The sequence below is a fragment of the Nyctibius grandis genome, chromosome 17, assembly GCF_013368605.1.
Source record: "Nyctibius grandis isolate bNycGra1 chromosome 17, bNycGra1.pri, whole genome shotgun sequence".
Taxonomy (NCBI): Eukaryota; Metazoa; Chordata; class Aves; order Nyctibiiformes; family Nyctibiidae; genus Nyctibius; species Nyctibius grandis.
In genome coordinates, this window is record NC_090674.1 from 3671459 (window position 1) to 3698831 (window position 27373).

Genomic DNA, 27373 nt, shown 5'->3' on the forward strand with positions numbered 1-27373 from the left:
AGCGCCGCCCCCGGGTGAGCGGGGCCCGGGCCCCATCGCCGCCCCCGCCGCCCGGGGAGCCCCCGCCGCGGCCCCGTCTGGCCGCCCGCTGCTTCGGGCCGAGCCGCGCTCCCAGCGGCTTCAGCTGAGGTGAAGGAGTGATCGGGCTGCAGCTTGATCCCTGCCTGGCCCCGAGCCCGGCTGCGGCGCCCGGACCCCCCGGCAGCAGGTACCCCCGGCGCTGCTGGCGCCCCTTCTCCCCCGGCAGCCCGCGGAGGTGCCGGGCTCCCCCGCGGCCTTTCCGTGGCCGTGCCGCTGCCCCGTCAGCTGCCCCGCTGGCAAGGCGGTGGATCCAGCCGCGGGCCCCTTGCCTGGCCCGTAGGGCTGCCAGCCTGGTGCCGTGGCCCGGGACAGCCAGGCCCTGGACGAGTCCCTCGCAGGTGTGCACGGCCCATGTGAAGTGCACATCTGTGCGGCCAAGTTTAGCTCGGGTGGTAAAACTAAGCTTAGGAGGATGCAGACCTCCACGTTGTGTGTGTGGGTGTCAGCTCAGGCCTGGAAGTGGCAAAAATACCCCACAGCGAAGCAAACAGGCACCACCAGCATCACATAAACACAAAGGCACATCCGTGCTGATCAGCATCAATGTGCTGGGCCACAAATCTTTGCTCTGAGCGCTGCAGGATAGCAGAGATGGAGGAGCAGGAGTGCTGACCCAACAGAGCTGATGGATCTTTTTTCTCTTTGCAATATATGCAAGCTTCTGCCAGCAGATCTGCGATGCATCTGATGGCAAGGAAACTGTTCCAAAAGCTGCTTGTAGATAAAATTTGTTGGGCCTTTCTTCTCTCTTTGTGGTTCTAGATTGCCAGTAAGATAAGGACCTTTCCTCAACAGCAAGTCTCATCCTATAGAGACATTAATATGTGAACCTTTCACTTGTGATGGGCATTAAATCTGAAGTGGGAAAAGAGAGGTCCTTTGATTTGCCTCTGGTGCTGGGGCACGCTTGCTAGAAGTGAGACATTGGGAGTTTGCTGCATGTGATTTTGCGCTGCTAGCTTGATCACCAACGTATGCTTTGGGATAATTCTCCCAGATTAGTGACACGTGGCTATCAGGCAAAGTCCTTTGAGACAGGCTGTTCCTGTGCACCCAGTTGCTTTTGCTTCACTTGTCAGTAGGTCTGTGCTGCTGATTTTGACCATGACCTGCTATGTTGGTAAACAGGAGATTTAAGACTCTCAGTTCCTCTTGGCAGCAGAAGTCCTGTGCTTCTTTCTCATATCTCCTGCCATGTGGAGAGGTCCCCAGGTGGTAAAAGTAGACTTTCTCCCAAAGGGTTTTACTTGATTGGCAACTCAGTGTAAACAGTAGAAGATGAGTTCAAAGTCTTCTTGGATGACCTAAACCAACAGAGCTTATGATAAGAACAACGTGTTCACTAGTTCATGGAACCATTTCCTCCAAAACAGGCTCCAATATTACATAATGCTCAGACAGCTTGCTGCTTCCCAGTGACAATTTTAAGTTTTGGCAGGTACATAAGCAAATAACACGGATCCAGATTTTATGGGAGCTCTTCTCTAATTATCTGTAATCACTACCAAATTTTAAAGGCATAGGGTGGAACACTTTTGGGAGCTAAGTGGATTTGGGCATCCTAGACCTGCTTGTACCACTGACTTGCAATGGGTCTTGGCACAGGCTTCCTTCATCTGCTGCCCACCCCAGCCATAACTGCTCCTTGATGAGGTCTGTGTCCTGTCTTGTACCCACTGTGCTCTTTCTGTTCCCCTCCTCCAGAGAGCTCACCATGGTCAATGAGACCCAGCATACCTGCAGTGCCAGCTCCAGCTCCAAGTCTGATGGTGGTAGCAGCAGCGGGAGCGAGAGCTCCAAGGACAGCTCACGCTGCTCCACCCCTGTCCTCGACGCTGACCGTCATGAGCGACTGCGGGAGAAGATGCGCCGACGGCAGGACTCTGGAGACAAGTGGTTCTCCTTGGAGTTTTTCCCTCCACGCACAGCCAATGCTGCTGTCAATCTCATCTCCAGGTGAGGGCTGCAGGGTGGGAGAGGGGAGAGATGAAGTGTCTTTGGTGGAGGGCTGGGAAATAGCTAATGAGGCAGGCTCTGGCCCATGCTCTGTCTCCCCTTCCAGGTGACGAAGCAGGTAATGGGGCTGTGCTTTCCTGCTGAGGAGGGTAATGGACACCAGGTAACTTGTCTTCCCTTGGAGGCCCTGAAGAGTTAAGTGTCATGGTGGGGTTACTGAGGAGGCCAGACTGTTTCCCTTCTCCCATGTTCTGTGAAGATGGAGCAACCCCACTGTCATGCTCTGGGGCTGAAGCAGAGTGCTGGGGTAAAACAGAGCAGAAAAGTTCCTATTAAAAGCAGAAAATATTATTTGATAGGCAGTGTGCCCAAGTCTCTGGAACAGAGACTCCCCCTTGCTTTCAGAATCACCCAGCCACTATGGTTTGTGCCTCTGTATTACTGAGAACTACAGTTTTAGCCTCTGAGATACGTGTCCCCATCTACATGCTAAATTAAAGGTGATAGTTCTCAGCAGAGCTAAAGGTTATCCTAGAGCCCAGGAGCCACCATGTACTCACCTGGAGGAGAAGAGGGAGTTTCATAACTCTTTTTGTAACTGCTATATGCCAGTGCCAGGTTTACTTCAAACAGAAGGGCCTGTTCCAACCCAGAGCAGGAGAGAGACAAGTTAGGGGAGACTTTGTCTCTTCTGTTAGGCTCACTTCAGAACAGAACAGAGATCTGGTCCATCTTTTCATACTTGTGGCCTCTACAAGTTAAAGCTGGGAACAGGGGTTGCAGCATAGTCTCCCATCTCAAAAGGAACAGGACTTGCATGGCTGTGTATCAGAACACATAACAGTCTAATAAAGCATGCTGAGAGGAACTTTATTCTACAGAGAACACTTAAGTTGCCTCTTCTTCAAAGAGATTGTAAGCTCCTCCTCATACAGCCTTAAAGGATGACTTTCCTTATTTACATTGGCCACTTGCTAAACTCCTAGTTCAGCACTTTTCTTGGTCTCTTCTGCTGCTCTCATCCAAGCTCTCTCTGCCTGTTGCTGGCATTCCAGCAGTGAGCAAGATATCCCAGGCATAGGGAGGGGAGCTGGCTACCTGGTAGGCTAACACAGCTCTAAAATCCACAGGTTTGACCGCATGGGAGCAGGTGGCCCACTATTCATTGACGTGACGTGGCACCCTGCAGGGGACCCAGGATCTGACAAGGAAACCTCTTCCATGATCATTGCCAACACTGCGGTCAACTACTGTGGCCTGGAGACCATCCTGCACATGACATGCTGCAATCAGACCAAGGATGACATCACGGGGCATCTGCAGAAGGCCAAGAGGCTTGGGCTGAAGAACATCATGGCGTTGCGTGGAGGTGAATCCTTCTGTCCTATGATGTGTAGGGCTGAGGTGGTATTGCTATTGTGTTCAATTCCAGGGTTAAAATGGAGAAATAAGATTTAGAGGCTCCTTCTGCTGTGGGAATTAAATGTTGAGACTGCATTTTACCTGATCCCTTTGTTAGCAGTCCCTCCAGCTCAAGGGTAGACAAAAGCAGTCCATGGGTAAAACTGCAAACTTGAAGGTTTCATCTAGTCTTCCTTTTGATAGCAGGAGGTTTTTACAGCACTAGCAGATCTGAGTCGAGCAAACAGTTGGAGAGAGCTGTGGATTTGTTCTCTTTTCAGATCCTGTCGGTGAGGAATGGGAGGAAGAAGTAGATGGCTTCAACTATGCTGTTGACCTGGTTAAGCACATTCGCAATGAATTTGATGATTACTTTGACATCTGTGTGGCAGGTAAGGGTCTTTCATTGCGGAGTGTGGGGTAGGGTCCGAGGTAGGGAAATCAGCTCAGCAGTCCCTCTCTGGATTGTGGGCTGCAAGTGACAGCACAGTCCAATTGGCTACTTTCTAATTTCTAACGTGTTGTCCTGACCAACAGGATTTCACTTTCTTTTTTTCCCCCCTTCGCCCCCCAAAGGCTACCCCAAGGGTCATCCTGAAGCAGAGAGCTATGAGGCAGACTTGAGGCACCTGAAGGAGAAAGTCTTTGCTGGCGCAGACTTCATCATTACACAGCTTTTCTTCCGATCAGAAACCTTTCTCAAGTTCATGAAGGACTGTCAAGCCATTGGCATCACCTGCCCCATTATTCCTGGCATCTTCCCCATACAGGTGAAATCCAGTAATTCTGATTCAGGGAGGGAATAAGGATCGAGGATGTTGGGTATTTGGGGATCAGGGCCTGAGAGAGGTCTGTAAATATCCTCCATGAAATTTCTGGGAAGTGAGTGTGCTAAACATACGATAAATCTGTAGATGGTTTGCCAAATTAAATTCCTAAGTATGTAATAACAAGCTTAAAAGGTTTTTTGTGCCCATATGGCAAAAAGGGATATAAAGGACAATGGTCTACCAGTCCTAAGGTACTAGTCATCACTGTCAGCATACTGGGCTCAGGCAAAGAAATGGGAAGAAATCACCTAAAGCGACATAACCATTACCATCCTAGAGATGGGGCCTAGGAGTAGAATCCAGGAGCCCCAATTCTAAATCTCCTGCCACAAAATCAAGATCAAGTACCTGTGTTACTGGGATGGTCAGAAAAGGGCCTTGGAAAAAATTAAAATCCCCTGCATCCTCATCCAGGGTTACCACTCCCTGCGCCAGCTGGTGAAGCTCTCCAAGCTGGAAGTGCCTCAAGAAATCAAAGATGTGATTGAACCCATCAAGGACAATGACGCAGCTATCCGGAACTACGGGGTGGAGCTGGCAGTGTCCATGTGCCGGGAGCTGTTGGATAGTGGCATGGTGCACGGGCTCCATTTTTACACCCTCAATCGGGAAGTGGCTACTACTGAAGTCCTTAAGCGGCTGGGCATTTGGAAGGAGGACCCGAGGTGAGCAGAATATGCTGGCTTCTGTTAGTTCCTCTGTCACATCCATCCATCCCATCTACTGAAGGCTCAAGCAATGGATGGGTTGGCACCCCTCCTCTCTGCTCCCTTTTTTTTTTTTTAGCACATTTCTGCATTTAGAAGTTCAGGTCTCTGACAAAAGCTGGGAGGAATAGAGGGGACAGCTGAAGGAGGAATTTGTTGTAGTCAAGTGGCTTTAAAGTAGCCTGTTCTGGAACTTTAAAAACCTAAACTCTTAGAGCTGCCACTTGGAAGAAACATGTTTTTTGAGGTCTGTCACAACCCCTCTTACAGGCTCCTGCTGTGGATGTCTAGGGTTCTCTGCAGCTGATAAAGGGAATGTGGACTTCTCTCCAAGTCCACAGGCTTTGGCATAGACAAGAGGAAGCAAAGGAAAATGGATAACTGTATTTTCTTCTTGTTAAAAATAGCTTCACACAGTGCTTTTCCCTTACCTCACCCCATTTCAGGGGTCAGTTCTGTATTTAATCATTTAATAGACACCTACCGAGCATCCTCTGAGGAAACTGAGTGGGAAAAGGTTTTCCATAAAGGAAGAGGAGTTTTCTGCCCTACTTCTTGACAAATAGAACTCTTCTCAGCCCTTGTTACTTGCTCGCCCCAGAGGCAAAGTTCTCCAGGGGAAGGGCTTCTAGCCTCTAGTGGAAAGTCAGCAGAGGAACTGTTAACCTCCACTCCTCCCATGCAGGCGGCCTCTGCCCTGGGCAGTCAGCGCTCACCCCAAGAGAAGAGTTGAAGATGTTCGGCCAATCTTCTGGGCCTCGAGGCCGAAGAGTTACATCTATCGAACTCAAGAATGGGACGATTTCCCCAATGGCCGATGGTAAGCTGTCAGCCTGCAATGGCAGTGAGGTAGAGATGTGGTATGAAAGCCTGCTCTGCAGTTGGTCTTTGTTGTTTGTGGGTGTCCTGGGCATGCTTTGGGCTTGACAGAACAGCTGGCTTCTTAAAGTAGTCCCCAGTTGCTTGGATTTGAATGAGGTGAGGAGAATGGCACCAAGATGTTGAGGCTTTTGGTCTCTAGATGGATTTTGTTGGATACTTCTCTTCCTGGATGGCTGTCTTCCTGCATCACTAGCTCAGCTCATCTTCCTCAGTGGCCTGTTAATCCTGTGTCTGCTCTCCTTACAGGGGTAACTCCTCCTCTCCAGCCTTTGGGGAACTGAAGGACTATTATCTCTTCTACCTGAAGAGCAAGTCTCCCCGGGAGGAGCTCCTGAAGATGTGGGGAGAAGAGCTGACTGGTGAGGAAAGTGTCTTTGAGGTGTTCACGTGTTACATCACTGGAGAGCCCAACAAGAACGGGCACAAGGTGAGTGATGGTCCAGGAAGGGATGGTCAGCGTGGCACAGATGATAGTGTGTATTTCCTCTTGCTCCTGGTACCACATTGTTCTTCTAAACAAGAACTGGCACTTCCCTATCCAAAAGGACTTGCTGAGATAGTGGCTGAAGGGAATCCAACAGCTAGAGCTAGGGCTCAACATAAAAGGAAAGCTGCTACAGTATGACAGGACCAGTACCGATAGACTTCAGCAGTCATTCTTAGAGTTGAGGATATTCTGTCCCTTAAATCAAACCTGGGAATTCTGTCCTGAAGTAGGTGTGTTTGAGACCATTAGGGCACTTCTGAGTTCCTTCAGCATCTAGATGGTAACGAAAAAGTTGTTACATCCATTGTGAGCCATCTTTTCTCCTTGCGGTAGGTTACATGTATGCCTTGGAATGACGACCCTCTTGCTACTGAAACCAACCTTCTGAAGGAGCAGCTGGAGAAGGTTAACAGACGAGGAATCCTGACTATCAACTCCCAGCCAAACATCAATGGCAAACCATCCACAGACCCCATTGTAGGCTGGGGGCCCAGCGCGGGTTATGTCTTCCAAAAGGTACTGCACTACTCTGGGCTGGGCAGCAAAGAGTTATGACCTGGTTTGGTCTCTGTTAGGTAGAACGGTCCTAGATAATCCTTCTGCCTGCTCCTTATCTTAATGCCTTCTTGCTGAGATGAGGCAAAGCTCTTTTGGTGTCAAGAGACAGACTATGTCATCCCTGTTTTCCCCCACCTCAAAACATCTATTGAACATCTAGAGTTTCTTGTTTTTACTCTCAGCAAGTAATTATTAGTAATGTCTTTCTAGAGCAGGGCTATGAAATTTTAGATACAAACACGTGCCTGCCCACTGCACCTGATCCCATTCAGGTTTTTCATAAAATGGGAATCAATGAGGTAGTATCCCTACCACCCAGCTTCTCATGGTAATAACTGGGCATTTAAAATTTCCCCTATCTGTCCTTCTCCAAGGCAGACTTCTCCACCAATTGCCCCCACCCCACAGCACTACCGCTGTGCTCTTCAGAGAGCTGCCAGGTTCCGTCTCTGGCCTGCAAGCAGTCTTATCTCCCATGCCTGCCTCCTCCTGTCATGCATTTTCAGGCCCTAGAGCCTTGCCACTAATGGCTGTGATAGGAATCTCCCATCAAGGTAAATGCCAAGCAAGTGGCTCATACTAGGAAACAAAGCAGCCTTGTTCAAAAGGGATCCAAACCGCTAAAGCCACGAGACCAGCAGATGGCAAATGCAGTTATGTTTTCAAAGGAAAAAATTCCCCCGAGGTGAAGGGAAATCCATCATCTCACACAATAGCCAGGAAATGGGGGAGGGGAAGCAGTTGTTGGGAGCAGCCAAGCACAGAGCAGCCGTAGATGCAGCAAGTACAGAATGAGGCTGTATAGGCACACAGGGAGAATCGTGAACAAAAAATGAGGATGGGGAATGGTAGGGTGCTTGGGAGAGCCCAGCTGAGACCCTGACTTCTGCTCCTGCCAGACTGGGCTGCCTTGGCAGGACACTGCTGTTCATAGGGTACCACGCAGAACAGAGGTCAAGCTCAGGCCTCTTCCAAGCACTCCACTCTGTCTGGCACAGACTGCTGCCCAGGCACAGTAGTTGTGGCTACGCTGTCTGGAGCTTATTCCAGCCTGTCTGCTTATGTGGGTGCAAAACAGGAAGGTTGTAGCTTTCCTCAGCTCCTGGGCTGTTAGCTCAGCTCTCCCTAATTTATTTTTTTCCCCCAGCTCTCTTACTAATTTGCTCTGCCTTTTGCTCAAGCCTCCTCTATAGTACATACTTCCAGGAATAGATGTATAAGTCTTAAGCTGCCTGGTTTCCAAGCAGCACAGACTGTACAGCTGTTCTCTTGGTTCCTGTATGTGTCCCAGCCCTGCCATGAGTAAAGGCTCTTATTCTCTTTCCCCTTCTCCACCCCTGCAGGCATACCTAGAGTTCTTCACCTCCAGTGAGATCGTCACGGCACTGCTGAAAGTGCTGAAGAAGTATGAGTTGAGAGTGAACTACCACATTGTCAATGTCAAGGTAGGCTGTTGTTTACAGGACACTTCCCTTTCACCGCCTTGGGAGAGAGGCAAATGTCAAAGATTCAGGTATCACTATGAACAAAGTGGGGCTGATGGAGGGAAGGGGAAGTGAAACAAGTCAGCTGTGATGTGCAGCAGCTGTCTGATCTCTTGACAAGGAGAGGGTAAATGCACTTGTTCCAACTCACTCAGTCCTCCCTCCTTGCTTCAGAAAGGTTTTCCTTCCTTTGGCAGGGCCAGAATATCACCAATGCTCCAGATCTGCAACCCAATGCTGTCACCTGGGGCATCTTCCCAGGCAGAGAGATCATCCAGCCCACTGTAGTGGATCCTGTAAGCTTCCTCTCCTGGAAGGTGAGTGCTCCCTTCTGCTGGATGTGTTGCTGTGATGCCCTGGAAGTTCAGAGTGTCTGGTTTGTTTTTAGTCTGTGACACTTTTAGCAATTGAGCTCTGCTGTGCTATTACCTTGCAGAGGTCCAGATATTGCTCCTCTTGCTCCCTCAGTGTAAGGAGAACTTTGCTCCAGCAAGAGCTCTTCACTGACACCAAGAGCCCAGTAACAGGAGGCTTGGGAGCTACCGCTGTCACGGTACTGGCCCCCAGAGCCCCGGGCAGTCGCTCTCCCTCTGCTCTTACACGCACAGGGGCACTGTTGAGCCGTTTCACTGCAAACCTGGCTCCTTTCTGCTCTGAACAGTTGCGTTCAGGGCACTTCCCGCTGACTGCAAAGCACAAGCCTCCTTACTCAGCTCTTGCAATTTTTACTGAGAAGAAACAGGCCACAGGCTGGCCAGGTGACACTGGTTGTCCTCAATGAGGCAGTATGAAAATGCAGCACTCTAACATGTGCATTACACCACTAACAACGTTTTTTTTTCCTTGGCAGGATGAGGCCTTTGCACTGTGGATCGAGCAATGGGCCAAGCTCTATGAAGAGGAGTCACCCTCTCGCATGATCATCCAGTACATCCATGACAACTACTACTTGGTCAACCTGGTGGACAATGACTTCCCACTTGAAAACTGCCTCTGGCAGGTTGTGGATGATACTTTTGAGCTGTTGAACTCTCCGACTCAGCAGTGAAAATTCCTCTTCTAATCCCTTTCTTCCTCCTTCCGTCCACTGACTTCGGGCAGAGAAGAAGCAGCTCCTGTGCTGATGGTGGACCACACACTCCTAAACCCAGTGAACAGGCTAGCTCTGATCTACCGACACTACATGCTTTTCTGACCCCAACACAAAGGCTCCCTGACTCCTTCTCACTGAACAATAGCCAGAATAATCTGAACCTCTGAGCTGAGGCTCTAGACTAAGTTTGAAGGCCAGCTCTGCAGGATGAAGAGGTGCTAATCATGGCTGCGTTGATTACAGTAATAAGAGAACTCTTGTGCATCAATGTGATAAAGCTCAGTGGGACTCTAGTAACTTTCTCATGCCAGAAATCCTGCCTTGGGGGCAGAAACACTCCTATCAGCAGTGCCTATATGCAGGAGATTATTTCAGCAGCTACTAATCCTGAAAAGCAGCTCAAGTTGCTTTTACATTGCACTCCTAAGATGTATTTCTACATAACTGATCATATCAGGCTCTTATGCACTCACTCCAGAAGAAGGTTCAAGTTTTCTCCCTAACTTTTCTCCTTTTATTATATTTCCTGTTTTCGTTTTAATAGCAATATGTGAATTTCACTTCTGGATGAGACTGAGTAGGAATCACACTATTTCTTAGATTAAGTCCAATAAAATACACAAATACAAATGTCTCTTGTACTAGGCCATATGCTTGTAAGTAGCAAATGCTCATGTTGTTTGTAAACTTATCAGCCTGGCACATGGGAAAGTTTTAAGAAAACCAACTGTTTATGGTGCAGTTCTGCCTTCACTTTTAACACATGCCCTAAGTAAAGTATGGACAAAGCTCCGTGATAGAGCAAAGAAAGCTTAAATCCTAGAATTTACCAAAAGCAACTAGCTACAACCTTTGGCTCCATTCCGCAAGGTCACAAGAGTTGTAGTGGCCCTTTTCCAGGGGAAGATAGCCTACCTTTCCTGACCTAATGACTCTTAACAGCCTTAGGCCCCACAGCACTGAAATAAGGGGTTGGGGGAGCTATGGAAGCTGCTTTGTGTTACTTAACAATCCTGCAAAGCTACCACTGGCCAGGAAAACAAGACCTTGGGGCAGTTCCCAGTGGGATTTCAAGATCCCTGCCATACTGTGAGCATCTCTTTCAAACAAGCAAGGAAGAAAAGCCTTTTCCAGATTGTTCAGACCCTCTCATTACAGCTGTCTGAGACTGGGCTCATATATCCGGGGTAATTACAGGGCATCAATCACAGAAGCAAGTAATGGGAAGGCTGGGGGTCAGACACGCCTGTCTTGCCTCAAAGGTTTTGGTGCTCAGCTGTTCCCAGCAGGTTTCTTCATCCCTAGCCCATTCAGCACAGAAAGGAACCAGCAGGAACCAGTCAAGAGGTTGGCCACCCACTGAAAGGCTTAATGAAGAGCTGATGGACCTAGACAGGGGGAGGAGGTGGGAGCCATGTGGGAATCGCCCCCCCCGGGGAAGAGACAAATCTGAAAATAAAGACCTGTGTTTGCACCTATCGAGGACAGTCCAGACTTTGGAATCATCAGGGTGTAGCGTTTGCACAGGCAGACTGATGCTCATCTTTTTAAGACTGATGTATTTGCTTACTCCCCTGCATGACACTAAGCTCCTGTCTAGGAAAAAACACCGAGTAAAGGGAGAGCCTATAAGGTGTTTTTTTGACCTTTAATCAGAACTCCAGCAAAATTAGGGTCCAGAGGAGAAGGGAATGCAACAACAAAAGCGAATAACTTCTCAAATTTGTGCCTCTAGGGAGGTAGGAGATTAGTCCCTCAAAGAGCAACTTTCACTAGGTACCATCTCTTCCTAGCTGTCCTTTGGCTATCATGCTTCTGGCCTGCAGCACTGCTTTTCTCACGTGAGCAGAGCGCTGGCTTTCTTGTTGTGCAGGGCCAGCTCTTTGTTGTGACAGCCATCTGTATCCTCCACGTGTCCTGAAATGAGCAGCAGCTGCAGGCAGGCCCCCACCATTCAGCAGCATCCTTTGTCCTTGAGCTGGAATGCTGTTAGCTGACGCCACCTTCCAAAGGCCTTAAATAGTAAAGTGGACAAATCAAATACTCAGGTTACCCTTGAGGGGTTGCAGCCCCCCTCACAGCACCCGTAAACACAGCTTTTCCTCTAGCAATGGCTATGCCAACTGCCTCACCATTCACTCAGAGCCCTTCCCTGTCTCCCCTATGTTCCTGTAGCCGGTAAGTGAAATGCAGAGTACAAATCAATGTGAGAAAAGGAAGACCAGTGCCCCCTCTGCCCTCTAATTTCAGTACTTGCTCTCATCTCGTTAAAGGAGGACCTAATCCTGCATGGATCTTTGAGAGGCAGGCAGAGGAGCAAACTGGCTACTTGAGCTCTAAGGCTTTGCCTGCTCACTCACATTTATAGCAATTTGCCAGCCCTGCTGCACGAATGTGGAGCTTGTTTCTTCCCTGAGTGGGCTCTTGAGAGGCAGGGAATTAGTAGATTAACATCTCTGGTAACAGTGGGGAAGGGGGCACACATCAGGGAAATTGACTGCTGACACAAAGCTTTGAAAAACAGCCATATATGAACCCATATAAAGCTGGAAGCTATTTCCTTTTGTTATAGGCAAGTCCCATTCCTCAATGTATTCAACTTCTCCCTAAGCAAATGCTTTGTGAAGGGAGAGAGATACAGGGAACGCCAGTTGTCCCTTTGGGGTGCTTTTTGGTCCACTGAGGTCCACACAATAAAGCAATCATAAATGCTTGCCTGAGATAGTAGGCTCCTGGCTTCCTCCTTCAAAAAATTCTCCACCACACAGCTTTGCAAATGTCGTCGTCTCCACACCCTCCAGGCATTTTCTATGAGCCGCTGCTGGTCCTGCCAGGAAAAGAGACAGTGCACAGATGAGTTGGGCTCTGGCAGGCAAATTTCCTCACTTCCCTCTAGTCCCATCTTGCTTCCAGTTGCCTTCCCGAGTCCCTCTTGAATGACTTTGCATTGGTAAAGAACAAAGCTGACTACTAACAAAGCTCTTGCTGAACTACTGCCTCCTGCAAATATTGTGGCTAATTAAGTCACAGTACCCTGGGGAAAGGACAGTGCCCCCCCAGTGCTCTGGCACAGCTCCTCAGTGACTACGGATGTGCTCGCTATACATGCGGCATCTTGTCCCATGGGCAGATCAGAGCACATCTCACACAGCTAATGCCCAGGAAGCCAGAGAGAACATGGGTCTGTTCCATAGATGGCTGGGGCCTGAGCAGAAGGGGAGGCCATACGACAGCCCTTGGTAGGCTGTGGAGACCAGAGGAGTGTATCAGGAACACAGATGAGGACACAGATTGTAATACTTGCTGTAAACTTTTTGCACAGCCTACAGACAATCTATACAAATCACCCTGTCTCAGCTTCCCATCTGTAAGATGGGGCAAAGCACAACTAAATGTGGATGTGCCAGTCTGCCATGCTGGGATTTCAAAGAGAAAGATGGAAAAACCAGCCACAGCAGCAAACCAGGATTTCTGGTGCACACTGGTACTTGTTAAATCCCCGGGTCTCATCTCCCAGGATGCGTGTGAGGCTGCATGCAGAGCAGGCTTGCCCAGTAACAGCCATCACTGCCACCCTGGTGGCAGCATCCGACACTCACCAACTCCTGGGCCAGTATCACCATCCTGCTGGCTTCTTTCCACTGGTGCCATCGCCTTGCCAGACAGTGCAGTCTCCTGTCACACTGGCACCGGCGAAGTATCACTGTGTGATGCCACCACCTCAGATACTTCCTCCTACAGGCAAGAGGGGAAAATAAGCTTTATCAGCCCAACAGCCCTATAAGGTAGTCCTTCCCTGATGGCCGGAACAAGAGGAAGCCCAGAGCACTCCACTCCACTTACCCAAGCCACTTCTCATTCCACTCCTCTGAATCCACCTCTGCTTTGTTCTCCTGGATCCTTGCATGTGCAGGAGAGGGTCCTACCACACCAGGTCTCTCTGCTAGGTGAGGGAGCAGCAGCCTTTCACCCCTGTTTTGGCTTCTGTAGATCACCAGCCAGCGGTGAATGGCACTGGGAAAAAGCCCAAGAGGGGCAGCTCGTGCTGAATCCTTTTCTCTGCCTCTTCTGCTTTCTAGGAAAGAAAAGAAGAATCACACAGGAGCCAACCCTGGAGCTAGAGAGATCAGAGCTGCCATGAGCCCTTAGGCCTTTGGCTCCTGAAGACAGAAGCAACTCACTGTCAGAGTTCAACTGCCATGAGCACCTACTCCACAGAGGAATCCCAGTCATCTGTCTAGCAAACACTACTTCCCTTCCCTCCTCACTCACACTCCCCACATGGCCCCATGAAAGGAATAGAAGAGGGGGCATCTTCTTACTCATGGACCAAGACAGAGATATCTTCCTGCTCTTCCTAGCACCTATCAGGGTACTGCACTGCCGTGAGCACTGGGAAAAGGCAGCTGCTTTTGTCCAGTAGTTGCAGGTCTGCAAACAGAAATAACACAGCTGCAGCCAAGGCTGAACACAATGTGCACATACAGCATACACACAAACTAGCCTTAGAGATACATTTACGTTCATATCCCTGCAGGTAGTTTAATGTGCTAGACCCCAGGCTGGAAACTGCACAGATGAGATCCCGGCAGGACTGACTCAGCCCTTCCAAATCAATCGACCTCTTTGTGGTTTGCTAGCTGTGAGCTTTTTGAAAAAAGCTGCAACTCTGACAGCTTGCTCTGCTCTGCAGGGACAGTGATTATCCCATCTCATCTTTGAGCAAAGAGGAAGGAGTGCTCTTGTCTCTCTGGTCAAAATGTCCCCATTCCTTATTGCTGTGCTCCAGATGGCTGCTGCAATCACTGCCAGATTATGGTGATGAAGTTGCGTGCACAGTCTGTAAAGAATATCAAGGTAGGGACTAAGCAGTCATCATGAGTCACACCAGGTTTTTTATCCCAGCTTTGTCACTGTATCTCAGTGCCTAGTGACCCAACTGAGGTCTTCATGAAAGAACAGGCAGTGAAGAATAACTGTCTCACAGGGACCTTCATCTTTTCTTACCTGCTTTACAGTAGCCACAGATCCTAGGCGCAGGGCTTGCTGTCCTCTTGAGGCCAATCGCCAGCGGTGACAGGCTTTACCCTGAGAGGGTCCCTGCCACTTGTGGTTTCTCTCTCCCAGTACCCGCTGTTCAGCTCTCAAGAATTTCAGCCTCCACTCAGTAAAGCTCACAACTAGGAGACGGTGCTCTCTCTCCCTTTTAAAACAAGAGAGGGCTTCGTGCTCCCTCAGTCTACGAGCAGTGACCTGGGCCCACATGACTAGGCACCTGAAAAACAATACAAGCACAGAAAAGCAGCAGATGCCTCAGGTCAGATTTCCATGTCAGCACCAAACAGGCTATAGACCAAATTCCACCTTCCCACCCTACCCTGCAGTGTCACACGTAAGCAGTCATGGGATGAGAATAAACCTGCTGAAGTCTCCTTCAGCATGGGACTGAACTGAAGACTCCTCAAGTCTGCTTGCTGCAGAACCAGGCTGGATTTAAGACAGCAGCTTGTTGTCAAGATTCAGATTTTAATTGTTTTCTTGGCTGTCACAAACTAAGTGCCTGTGTGCATGGGGTGTACAACTAGAATAATACAGTATCTTTATGGAGACAATTTTATTCCAAAAAATCAATGTCTACAGGAGTTACTATTAACAGCACTGCAAATCTGCACCCACAATAATTCCTCTATGTCTTGCAAGCTGATGCACAGGAGGCCAGTCTTGCTCTGCAACCCCAGAAGCCAATCTGCTTTTTATTCCTGCCTTGTCCTTTTGGTTCCTTGTTCCACTTGGACTTTCATTATGCAAATCACCCCACGGCACCATGGCTCAGAGGTGTAAATATCTTCTGCCTGGCAGGCTTCTCTGAAGATCAAGAGAATCTATTGCAGGTTATCCTAGCATGAAAAATGCCCCCCTCAGAAGAGACAGGGCTCAGCCTGTACCGTAGCCAGGTGAGAAATTAGAAGTGCCCTCTCATCAAAGGACAATGCAGAAGGAAGATTAATAGTGGAGACACTCTACAGGAAGGAGCAACATTAAGGACTTCTCTGAAACACACTTCCCACTAGGGTGCCACCACAGAGACTGATTTGCGGAAGAAAATGCAATTGGGTGGGGTGAGTGCAGAGTCTAAGCATCACAGCCACTAAGGTTTTACTGGGTTTTTAGTTGCTCTTTCCTCTGCAGATCTTTGTCTCCTCTCAGCCTGAACCTGCAATTCAAAAGGAAATCTGCTAGGGCCAAACCTGCACTTCTCATGCCTTAAACGAATCTTGGCATAAATAAACTTCTTCATTCTTATCCTCCTGAATTACCTCAAAGAGAACAACCTGAATGTCACTGCATTTCAGGCAGACAGTAGCCTCACACAACATAAACCACAAACAAAACAGATTTCAGTGAGAAAGCTATTGAACAACAGTAAGAGATGAATTGAATATCATGGTTTTCCCTTCATAGGCTTTACTGAATATTGCTTTTCTGCAGGAATATATTGAACTAATTTTTTCACATTAGTTTAAATTAAAATCAACACACTGTGTCCAGAATCAAAAAGATTCAGGTCTGCAAACATCAGATCTCTGTAAGACCTCTGCCCAGTATTCCTTCTGGCAAACACTGAATAATTCCAGTGGAAATGAGACTTTCACTTTTTTAAACTACACAAACTTGTTTGCATCTCCCTTGCTTAGTTTACAAATACCACAGTGCATAACCAAGACTGAACAGAAGTTCTGGAAAGAAAAGAAGTTTTGAATGAGAAGAATGAGATGGGGAGTGTGAGCCTATGGGTAAGAGACCCCTGAATGTAGGAGCACCCCCAGGGGAGCACTGCTACAGAAGCTCCATTTACACACAAGTTAGCTGTACTTTCAAACCCAAGTTCTGGTCTGAATACACTGGATTCTCTGCCCTATAAATTGCTCTTCACTCAAAGCTTCCCTCGGAAATGCTTTGAGGGCAGGAAACAAACCTGTGCAGGAGAAGACGTTCCCAGAATAAAGCAGCATATTTCTGCTTCCTTGTTTGGCAATACCATGTCTGCAGGACAAATCTCTTCTTCTCCTGGCAGCTGTGCAGAGCCCATCGCTGCTGCAGCTCTCTCATAGCACGCTTCCCTGTGAGAGAACACAAGAGCTTGCTGAGGTGAACACAACGATTTTTTTGCCATCGCAAAGTCCAGACAAGAGCAGAGAATACATCTGCTGCAAATACCAAATGGGACCAGACTTTCTAAGATTTCCTGTCTTCTATTTAGCAGCTGAAGAGACTTTTCAATTCGCCTTCTAGTTTTTTGTCTGCAAAGCAGTAACACAGGCACTTACTGACCCCTGGACTAGTATGTGCCATTGCAGAGGAACAGGGCACACAGTTACAACCAGAAGCAGGACTTTCTCCATCCCAACCATTCCCACAGCATCCTTCCCCTACATACACAAGTGCTGCTGCAGGATGGGGTAACTCACTTTGACAGCAGGAATGCCAACGCCACAGAGCATCAGCAGTCATCTGGTGAATGTGACACCTGAATCTCTGGTCGGCTTCCAGTTTCTGGGCCAGTCTCTTCTTCCACAGGCTGAAAGCCATCTGGCAGCAATGAACTCGATGTTTTAGCACCGCTGCTGCTTTTCGGTTCTTATTTTCCACAACCCAGTGATGCCAGCTGAGAAAGGCTCTACGAAAGACAAAGGCCATCGGACCAACTGTAGCAACAACTCACACAGATTCACACCCTTGTAACCGAAACTTTAACAATAAACACACACGAGGGAGTTTAGGAAATAGATCTGATCTGTTAACATCCTTTCCCCACTAAATGTCAGGGGAAAGGATGGACAGGGCAAGTTTCTGGGAGTAAGGTGTTCTGTCTAGCTGTGCCAAGCCTGTTGTTCTCTTCAACTTCCGACTGAGCAGAGAGCAAGGCCAGTTCAGTAGACAGGAAGTTACCAGGGCTTATTATCAGCAGTGCTGGGCTTGCTCTAATTTGTGAGGCATCCCACCAAACCAGAAATGATTGTGTTCAGATAATTTTGAAGCAGGAAAAAAAAAAACCAAACAAAATAATGGGCTGCAAAACTCCCACTGAAGACAGAAAAAAGTAGCTAGAGGAAGATTTTTTTTTTTAAAAGCAAGTGTAGAGCTTCAAAACAGACAGCTTTAGGAAATTTCTGGAAAGCACAATCCCTACCGAGACAGCTGAATGAGCCTGCAGTACTGCTCAGCCTTTACAAGCTGCTGAGTCCGAGCTGACCAGACAATGAAGTACCTCTGCAGGCAGCATTTCTCTGCTTGGTGCCAGCAACTCTTCACCTCCTTGTCAGAACCGCAGTCCTGGAATCCAGAAAAGCAAAAAAGGGCCTTGAGCTGCTGCTGTATCAGTCACTCCATGCAGCTCAGCCCTTTCTCCTGTCTGCTGTGACTTCTATGATTGCTTAACTCCCTGTTGCTAACCCACACACACCACATGAACATCCAGACATGAAGGTCTAACACATCCCTTTTAAATCCTTGACACATGGCCCATTTCTGACTCAGCTGGCAAATGGCAGGGAAAAGTTACCCTGAGAAATGCCTCAATCTCCCAAACCTTCTGTCTGAGAGAGAAGAACAAAGAGAGAACAGCAGTGAGACCTTCCATATGATGATACTGAAACCCAAGGGCTCTTCGCTAAATTGGGCTATGCAGAAAACACTTACATGTACATTTGCATGCATCGCACCACTTTCCAGCCTTACCTCTTCCCATGTAGAGTAACTGGTGAGAGGCTGGACATTATTGTCTGGACTTTGAAGTGCCAAAGACTGGAACTGACCCCCCACAAACCAATTTCTTCTGCAAGACAAAAGTGTCAGGGAAAAAGGGAAAGAAAGAAGAGGTTAAAGTATCCAGAAGGATGCTGTGAGATGACATGAGGGACTAGCCAGAAGGAAGGAATTCAGCCAGACCAGACAAGGGGCCACTGCTACCAGCACCCCAAGGAACTAGTCTCCAACTCACCCAGATCCAGTACTCCGTGGAGGAAAGTACATCTTCCCACTCAGCTCAGCTGGTAGCTCTGCGCATTGGTGTAGTTGCAGGAAAGAACTGTAATACGGCATGTGTGTGACATCCTCAGCAGTCAGAACAGAAGAGATGCTCTGCTGGCTGCTGTCACTAGAACTGTACTCCTGCAGGTATGGAGGGAAGAACATGCTGTGAGGTAAGTGTCCCCACAATGGAATCACTCAGCTAACAGTTCCAACCATGCCATTTACTCCTGTTTTTGGCAAGGATTCAGGGAAATCCAGGATGCACCCAAAGGAACTGGAGGCTAGCAAGGACAGCTCTGGAGTGCAAACACATACGTGATGGGAAAGTTTTTTCTATACTAGTCTGGGAATAGTTAACCCCAAAACAACCAGTAATCAAACACAGCAAACCCTCACTGAGTGCATATATGCCCGTTTCCCCTTTTCTCGGTGATGAGGCTCTTTGTGCCTCATCCCTTCCACCTTGCAACCACAAACAGGAGCAAGTGCACAGGAGAACCTCACTAGCTAAGTGCCACATCACTAAATGATGAACCAGGAAGGGCACAGAGAGAAGTGACTTCACGATTTCCAATCACATTTAAACTCCATGACCCTACAGGCTCAGTGCTCTTCAGGCCTAAATCCTAAGCAGAGTTTGCCGATGACAGTATCATGCTGAAACAGAAATTTTCCCCTGAAAAATCCCAGCAATTTAATACCTCAGAGCTGTCTGGATGTATCAAGACCTCCTCACCTTTTCCAATGAGCTTTGAGAGGCCAGAGTAGCTGGAGCACTGCTGTCAAAGCCGGAAGATGTTGAGAGGTCATCAGAAAACAGCATGGCAAGAGGTTCTTCATAGTCAGTCCTGTGCAAGTGCTTAGGACTTTGTTCAATTGTCTTCAGCATAAGACACTTTTGGTGCCATAATTTCAGAGCTTTTCTGAGTCTACATTGCTCTAAAGCCTGAGAGAAAGAACTGAGACAGAAGATATTGAGATGGCAAAGTGATTGAAAAGGGATACCAGAGGGGGATGCTAGCACAGACATGATGGATGATAGATGGTAAAAGGGGGTCTTCCAGAAGGAACTGAGAGTCAGGTGGACACTACTAATGAGGGCAGGGCTCCAGGAACTGGCTCTTCACTCACTCAGCTCTGTGATGCTCGCACAGCCTTGCTTTCCACTGCAGATACGCTCTCTGGAGCTTCACCTTTCGGCAGAAGTCATCAAAAGAGTAGCCTGTTTTCTCAGGAAAACATCTCTCTACAGTCCACAACAGCTGATCTTCATGACTCCTTGTTGCAGTCTTGTCAGCTACTGAGCTTGTAACTGGTCCTTAACCAGTTACAGAGTGACAAGAGACAACATTTGTCAGAAGGCATTCCTAAGAAACTCAGCCCAGCCCAGCCCTCAAACCGCTTCTTTTCAGCAAGGTTTAAGACTTTCTGCTAGGTTTATGAAGCAGAGCAACAAATCTCCCTGTAGCTTCACAGACACATCCAGAACAACTAGTCCTCTGCCCACTCTGGTTTGTTAATACCATGTATCACCTGACCCTCTCTGTTATCAGGCTGTTTTCAGCTGGTTTTCCCCATACAAGAGGAGGAAGGAGCCTAAGCATCTCCAAATCTTAGATTCTGCACAGGCCCAAAGCTGCTCACCATAATGCTGCCTCCATCGTAGGAGGAAGAAGTTCACCATTGCCTGCTTATCGCCTTCTCTGACCTGCAGCATCTGAACCCACTGCTGGAAGTATTTCCTCAGCGATGCTGCTCTGAGATGGGCCAGGTTACACCTGTAAAGCACCTTCTGCTCAACAATCTCCTTCCATGCACTGAAGCACCTAAGAAAACCAAAAGAAAATAAAACCACATGGAAAACCATGTGAACAGTGTACAAGCTTGTGTCTCCTCCTAAGACTGGGTTTAGTTCAGGAAAGACAGACAGAAGCTGTCATCTTCTGAGCTTCTATTCATTTATTTCCTTAAAAAGCCACTGTCCTGCTTACAGCACAGCAGCACAGTGGGTGCTCTCGGGTTTGGCCTTTCAGGACACCAAAGGTCAGGACCAAAAAGCTTTGGCAGTGCACAGGTGGCAAGTCATAACATGTCTGGCCACAGTAGTTCCTTTTTGTGTTTCTATCCCTCCTTTCATCTTTATTAACATCTAAGACAAAAGAATAGATGGCTTTAAGATGGAACAACACATTACCATCTGTGTTGGTTCTGTCATTCCTTGGACTTTCACAGTGAACAGACCTCGTCAACTTACCGGGAGACCAAGTTTCTTTGGATCCGAGTTGTCACTGCTAAAATCTGTTCCATTTCCAAGCATCGTGAACGCCACACCCAGAAAGCATTTCGTAGCTGCTTCTTTTCCAGCACAGCACGGGCTTCCAAAAGCCTGTCTTCCTCTTTGCTCAGCAGCTCCTTCTGCAGGCGCCACAGTCTGAAAGCTGCGATGTTGCAGGGCAGGAAGAGATTGACAGAAAGAAAAATAACTTAGAAGAACTTCAAACAACTTAGTGTCACACAGCAAACATCCCCTGGCTGAACTCCAGCTGTCTGAGAAAGGGCACTTAAGGGAGACAGCTCACATTGCTGGAGCAACAGCATCTGCTGCAGCTGAATTAATACAAGGAACAAGGCAAAAGGTGTATGACACGGCAAGTGGGCCACCCTCCACCATCACAGACACCAGCCCGGCTATTTGCAGGATCAGGTTCTGAAAGAGTCAGGTCAAAGCAACAGCTAGACACAAACCAAGAAACATGGTGAAACAGTAATTAACTCCAAGCTGTTCCAAGGCTACGGCATGTGTGCTTACCAGCTAGCCGTCTCATATCTCTGATTGCTTGAGCTCTCCAGCAGAACTCATCTCTTCTCTGCTTACGATGAAGCCGTGTCCACAGTTCTCCCTCCACCCTGAAAGAGTCACAAGCATGCTTTTAGTATGTCCAAAGAGGCACTCACAGAAGAGAATCCAGACCCTTCCTTCTCCCTAGGTAGCTCTCTTTTTGTCTGGACTTGTTCTTCTGCCTTCAGAATCAGAAGGCACAACAAAAGGTTTTTCTTTTTACACCTCTACTGTCCTGCTAGAGACTGTAGTATTGCCTCACTCCAACCTCATTTATGCCTGTATCACATATGCTGGTGATAGCTGAACTCAAGAAATAGTACAGGAGTATTTCTGTCAGATGCTCAAATCAGACTGAAAACACTAGTGCAGACAAGCTCTGAAATAGGATTGTTTAGTTCTTAAAACTAAGTTACTAATTCTTGCAGTGCTTATCTGCAGCAACACATTCAAGGACCTGGAAACAAGTTTCCCACTATTTCAGAAAAATTTCTCCCTTTGTAAACCTCCACTTGTCCAAGACAACAGAAAGAGAATGTTCTCAGCTTACCTACAAGCCTGCTCAGCTTCCTTTGAATATCCTTCTGTAAGCTGGTGCTGAGCTGAGGTTGTCATAGTTGCTAATCTTCCTACTCCAATAAACCCCACTGATGAACTTTGGGTGTAAGAATATGGCTCACGCTGTGGAGCTTGCTTCTTGCTCCGTTTTGCCACAGCTTCCTTCCACTGAAGGAGAAACCACGATTAGAACAAACTGCAGGCAGAGTATCAGTATCAGGGTCCACATCACTGAATTTCACAAGGGTACCCCTTCCTTCTCCCTGTCCAAATAGGATTTCTGCCTTCTCTGACTGCACAACAGAAAACTCATGGCACCACTTCTACTGTCCCTAGCCCATCCTCACCCTGCGGAAGCTGACAGCTAGCAAAGCCGAGGCATGTCTCTGCTGGGCTACCTCCAGCCGCATCCTCCTCTGGTGCACAGCCCTCTGCAAAGCATCAAGGCCCTTCTGAAGCAGTTGCTGTCTGTAAAGCTGCCTGGCTGCAGCCCTCTTCCAGAGGATGTGCCCCCTCCATGCTTGGAAACACCTAGATAGCATTTGTCTGTCACGGAAGTGATGGAAACTTAAAGAGAAAAAAATAAAAGTGAGCTCCAGTTAACAGAAAGGAAAGTTAAACACAGCCAGGAGGTGGCAATCAGAATTCAGCCAACAAGCTGAGGTATTTCAAATCATTCTCTCTGACGAGTGAAAAACCTGCAGCCCCACACCAAATTAAGGTATCACTGTTGCTAAACTGGTAGCAATCACACACACATCTTATCCACAGGTCACAAATCTGAATCCCATCTCCTGGATAAACCCAGTTTTTGATCTTTGCTAACTACGCAGTGAGCACGCTGGAATTTGCTGCAGTGAAAAGTAGCATATATGGTACCAACGCTTTTTCATTGCTAGCAACATCAAGGTTGAACTTAGAAGCTAGAATTGAAAAGATACAGAAATTATTTTTTAGAGCATGCTCCATTCTAGATGGCAACTCTTTGAAAAGAAATGGATGCTGCCCCTGAGCCAACCATGGCAGAATAATGGAGGTTAAGTCCTAAAACCAAGCGTTCCCAGGAACGTGGCTCCTTAGCCACTTTCCAGCAGTTCTTCTCCCCTGTTAACTACCAGCACACTCACACATAAATACAGAGTCTTTTTACCTTTGCTCATTCACCTTCAATGACCAGAAGCTGTTCTTCGAGACCTGCAAACAGACAAAAGACAGTAACTCACATGATTATTCACACTACTCTACTCTGTTGAAGAATTTGTCTGTGCCCAGCATGGCAACTCATTTTGGATGGAGACCAGAACAGTGCTGCCTCAGGGTAGTGTATTATGTCAGATGCCTTTGACACTGCCCCCACCATTGCTCTGTGAATACTCTTACATACTTCAGACATGGAAAAGCACAACAAAACTGCAATCTCAGGGCCCTGCAACTATGCACAGAGTAAAAACCACTGTAATGCTTTCCCTCGGCATGTAGATCCAGAGAATATAAACAGGTGTTTACATTCCCAAGAACAACCAAGTTAACAAGCTGGTCTTTAGGAAGAAGCATGCGAGACAGAAAGATGTGTATGTTGGGATGGAGCAGGACCATAAGAGAGGAGAATCTGGCCATTCCGTGCCAGAAAAAGCTATAGGACAAGCATCCCCACCACCGTTGTACTTCAATGCTGCACCTCTAGCAAGAAGCAGAAACAAGCACAAGTAATATCTGTGAACAGGGATGCTACACAGTGAGCACACCCTCACCTCTCTGGAAAGAGTTCCCCATGTCTGGCTCCCTTCTTCACAGCACCATGGTTCTTTGGCACTCCTCTCCACAGAAGGTTCTTCAGACTGGTCGAGATTTGCGCCAGCTTCCCAATTCCTCCAGTTGCTTTGGTGGGAGTATTTGTTTCTCCTTGCTTCTCTGTTCACATTCATGCAATCTATGTCAGAATATTCACCAAAGCCTTCTTCACCCTTAATATTGAAAGGGCTGGACTGGCTGCTGCCCACCACAGACACTCTTCTGGCTGCCCGTGATCTAGAGTCACATACCTCTTCTGACTCTTTGCTGGACTTAACATGAGCTTCAGAGTTGTTGACTCCTACAGATTTAATACTAAGCTGCTGGACTGGTCTAAACTCTTTACATCCAGGAGGAGAAGCAACCCTCACAGACCCTTCCCTTGGAGTCCCACACATGGCTACACCAACGTTCATCTGAGCCCCTTCCAAATCTGTCTCTAGTGACACCTGCAGACCCTCTGGATACAGACTGGCTGGGTCTTTCTTCCGAGATACAGAACACAGGGATGCCCCATCAGATGTCTCTTCTCCTTTAAGAACCTTTTCAAGGGAATGACTTTTTGTGTGAACATAAAGACTACCAGTTTCCAGAGTTGGCTTTGCCTGGGACTGGCATCTGAAATAAGGGGAGCAATTGTAGGAGGAATATGCTTCTGTATCCACTAGCCTGCCAGAGCCCACCCCAGAAGAGAGGGTTTCTGGCTGGATGTCACCTGAAATTTTGGTTCTCCATGTGTTCGAATCAATGCATCCATATCTGTGAGAGACAGAGAGAGGTTCTGCGCAACTGATGTCCCTTGTCACTGCACCAAGGCTCCAGTCTTTAGCAAGTGGGACACCCCATTTCAATCTTGCCTGAGTAGCACTGGTCTTTACTCCAGCTAGCTGTTCTCCTGCGCTCAGGGTACTAGGAGCTGAATCATCAGAAGCAAAGCACAAACTGCCACTGACTGGAGAAGACTTGGGCTCTAGAGGGAGGGAGCCCCGTACTCCCATCAAAGCAGTTTCTTGCTTAAGCCTCTGGATTGAACAGTACAAGCTAGCAGAAATCTGTGAGGATTGCAACAGATACTGAAGGGACTCCAAACTAGATGGATCGAGATCCCTCAAGGTCAGAGCTGAACTAGAAGCATTCACACTGTCACTTGAGCTCCTCAAAGAGGGACACACCACTAGTTCATGCCTAAGAGGGGAATCTACAGTACGAGATGACAAATGTGCGTTGACCAGTGAAGGGTTCACAGGATCCATACAAGCAGCAGCAGGAGGCTGATGCTGCTGGTTTTCCACTGGATAGTCGCTATTGTTGTTCCTACTTTCTAAACAGTGACAGCAAGGAGCATGTATGGAGCAGCTACCAGCTGCCTTTGCTCTCTGATGGTGGTGTTGAGGAAAGCCAATACTCTCATTCCTTCTCCCTTCTGAACTATAAGCCTCAGGGCGTGAGTGTCTCTGAGGGAGATTCACAGCAGGGAGCACTGACAAAGCAAGATGGGGAATCCTATCAGCCACACACTTAGAGCTGTGCTGGTGCAGCCTAGAGCAAAGATTATTCTGCTGCAGGAAGCAGGAACTGTAGAACTGACTGCTGGTGTCCCGGAAAGGCTGAGAAGGGCAGGAGAGATTAGTCTGTCTCAGCCTGGGATCTCTCTTCCCAGCTGACAGAGGTGTGGTACACAGCCGGCCTTGCTCTGCTGTCTGCCTGGGAGTTACACTGAATGCCGCAGCCCCAAGCGAGCGATGAGAAATGTCTACTCGACTTCTAGTGCCCAAATACAGATCAACATTCACGTTCTTCTGAATGTTTCTTTGCTCTGAAGAAAAATAAGAAGAAATATAAACAAGGGAGCATGCATATTTCTCACCACATCTTGCCTAGTTTGCCAAAGGCTTTGGGTACTTTCCTTATGAATTTCTTGTCTCCCATCCACCAGCCTCAGTCCTGAAAGTATTACAGACACTACTCTTCCCGTTTCTCACCAGACAATCATGTCTGGCAGAGCAGGAATGACTGCAGCGGACAGACTCAGTTCTCAACAGAAACCCGGGAAAACAAAGACTTCCAGCATTATGCATGCACCTGCAGCCTCAAAAAGAACTTGTTGCTAGAAAGGCTGAATTATCCTGCTGCCAAGACCAGGTAGTCTGTAGCTGCTTTTCCAGAAGCTTTACATCTAACCAGATGTACATGACACCAAACAAGAACAGGTCTAAAAGAAAATGGTTTTACAGAAGTCAGAGCAACATGGTTCCAGCTGGAGTACAAAGTTTACTCCTCTTCATTGATTGGAATCCAGCTCAGATCTACTACACACTTGTGTTTTTCTCCAGGGCTGATAGGAAAGGTAGTGCCTCGACTTAAGGTACTGTTTAACTGCTTAACAAGTGAAAATTTGTTTATGTATCATGTTAGAACCCTGCAAAGGTTCAAGGCTACGCAGGCCAATTTCTTCTTGTCCACACTAAACGATGAAACCATGTTTACACATCCAGAGAATCTACACTGTTCCCTAACCTGGAAGGGTTACAGCATAGATGGGAGACCTAATTTGCAGTCTAGCCACTAAGTCAGATGGTTATACACAGAACACACATGCAGAGCACGAATTTGTAAGTTACTGCTAACAGGTAAGTGCAATTTGAGGGCACTATGCTTTCATTCCCTCAAATTTTATAAGCAGGTTGTCAATCACTCTGTGATTCTAACCACCATTCTTTTCCACCTCCCTTTTAAAAGATGAAAATGGTATTGTGAAAGACACACACACCTATATCATCTTAAAAAAGCCAATCTGAAAAGAAAAAGAGACAGCATGGCCTATGAAATCAATGCCCATTGTCTTTTTCAAACATACTCGAATACCAGAAAGCCTCTGGTCAAACTGCACTCTGTCCAAACTATGTTTATCTCATGCTCTTCTAAGAAAGCATCTGAGCCTCAGTCATCCCTGTTTGCAAACAGCCCGCTTGTCCTTCTCACATGCAAACTCCTTCAGTAATCACCACAAACTGGGGAGTAAACTCAATTACTAAAGCAACAGGAGATAGTCACGTGGTGTTGCAATGAGAGCGTCCTTTAAAAATCATGTTTATCTGCCTCCCCAAAATTGCCATTCAGGACTTCAATGTAACCACTTTTTAGCAGTAGCTAATCTTACTCAAAAGGCACCAAGATTTTATGAAGTACTTTTTAAAAACTTCTTCTAAGGCCAAAAGAGATATTCAAGGCAAGCCCCAGATTTGGAAAACTGCAAAATCCATGACCAATGGTTTTTATATTAGCTTTGATGTTTCCAACTAAAAGATTTAACACATTCTTACTATATATATACTTGGCAGCAACACACTAATGCATTAAAACCTGAAACAAATCCAATTAAGCAAACAAAATTTAAGCTGATCGATGTACTTCTGTTATAAGCAAAAGGAAGTAAATAGCACAGCTCATGAAAAGTAAATCAAGCTCTTTCAAGTGAATGCCCTTTTAGCATTACGACAACAATGACAGGCCCATAATAAGCACACAGGCACGCACAGACAATGCTGATTTTCCCATCCCTGCAGATCAAGGCTGATCCATTTCATGTTGCAAGGTGGGACCAGTGATTGGTCCAAGATCACGCTTCACACGCCTTAGATACAAGGCTTCTCCCCCACTGCTCAGTCTTACA

The 27373-nt window shown here is 47.5% G+C and overlaps 2 protein-coding genes across 8 annotated transcripts; one reads left to right on the plus strand and one right to left on the minus strand.

The window, feature by feature from the left end:
- Positions 1-32: 32 nt before the first annotated feature.
- Positions 33-10109, plus strand: MTHFR (methylenetetrahydrofolate reductase). 3 transcript variants are annotated; one of them, XM_068414469.1, is made up of 12 exons: positions 33-208; positions 1786-2037; positions 3168-3406; positions 3720-3830; positions 4015-4208; positions 4683-4933; positions 5661-5795; positions 6104-6284; positions 6678-6860; positions 8246-8347; positions 8584-8703; positions 9237-10109. In XM_068414469.1, the coding sequence occupies exons 2-12, from the start codon at positions 1796-1798 to the stop codon at positions 9432-9434; spliced, it is 1956 nt and encodes a 651-aa protein (XP_068270570.1). In that variant the 5' UTR covers positions 33-208; positions 1786-1795; the 3' UTR covers positions 9435-10109. The 3 variants fall into 3 exon arrangements, with proteins under 3 accessions (XP_068270570.1, XP_068270572.1, XP_068270571.1); XM_068414471.1 differs by lacking the exon at positions 33-208 and adding an exon at positions 2144-2231 and having other exon boundaries at positions 1950-2037; XM_068414470.1 differs by lacking the exon at positions 33-208 and adding an exon at positions 2144-2200 and having other exon boundaries at positions 1950-2037.
- A 1024-nt stretch (positions 10110-11133) lies between these two features.
- Positions 11134-26340, minus strand: C17H1orf167 (chromosome 17 C1orf167 homolog). 5 transcript variants are annotated; one of them, XM_068414719.1, is made up of 20 exons: positions 23661-26340; positions 23060-23103; positions 22257-22476; positions 21902-22077; positions 21322-21419; positions 20767-20950; positions 20157-20338; positions 19644-19830; positions 19249-19471; positions 18481-18650; positions 18219-18315; positions 17671-17813; positions 16949-17157; positions 16456-16600; positions 14487-14754; positions 13661-13910; positions 13323-13554; positions 13079-13214; positions 12196-12306; positions 11134-11493 (listed from the first exon to the last, which is right to left on the minus strand). In XM_068414719.1, the coding sequence occupies exons 1-20, from the start codon at positions 24951-24953 to the stop codon at positions 11434-11436; spliced, it is 4428 nt and encodes a 1475-aa protein (XP_068270820.1). In that variant the 5' UTR covers positions 24954-26340; the 3' UTR covers positions 11134-11433. The 5 variants fall into 5 exon arrangements, with proteins under 5 accessions (XP_068270820.1, XP_068270821.1, XP_068270822.1 ...); XM_068414720.1 differs by having other exon boundaries at positions 22257-22440; positions 23661-25564; XM_068414721.1 differs by having other exon boundaries at positions 13802-13910; positions 23661-25564.
- Positions 26341-27373: the final 1033 nt, after the last annotated feature.

What these genes read in the sequence shown, in the direction of transcription:
- C17H1orf167 (XM_068414719.1), bottom strand. Translation starts at nt 24,953, where the DNA reads ATGGATCCTGTGAACCCTTCACTGGTCAACGCACATTTGTCATCTCGT. An exon ending in TAGCTGTCAGCTTCCGCAGG is followed by an intron (nt 22,078 to 22,256) that starts GTGAGGATGGGC and finishes TTTCTCCTTCAG; the next exon opens with TGGAAGGAAGCTGTGGCAAA. An exon ending in ACGATGGAGGCAGCATTATG is followed by an intron (nt 19,831 to 20,156) that starts GTGAGCAGCTTT and finishes TAACTGGTTAAG; the next exon opens with GACCAGTTACAAGCTCAGTA.
- MTHFR (XM_068414469.1), top strand. Translation starts at nt 1,796, where the DNA reads ATGGTCAATGAGACCCAGCATACCTGCAGTGCCAGCTCCAGCTCCAAG. An exon ending in ATTTGGAAGGAGGACCCGAG is followed by an intron (nt 4,934 to 5,660) that starts GTGAGCAGAATA and finishes CCTCCCATGCAG; the next exon opens with GCGGCCTCTGCCCTGGGCAG. An exon ending in CGGGTTATGTCTTCCAAAAG is followed by an intron (nt 6,861 to 8,245) that starts GTACTGCACTAC and finishes CCACCCCTGCAG; the next exon opens with GCATACCTAGAGTTCTTCAC.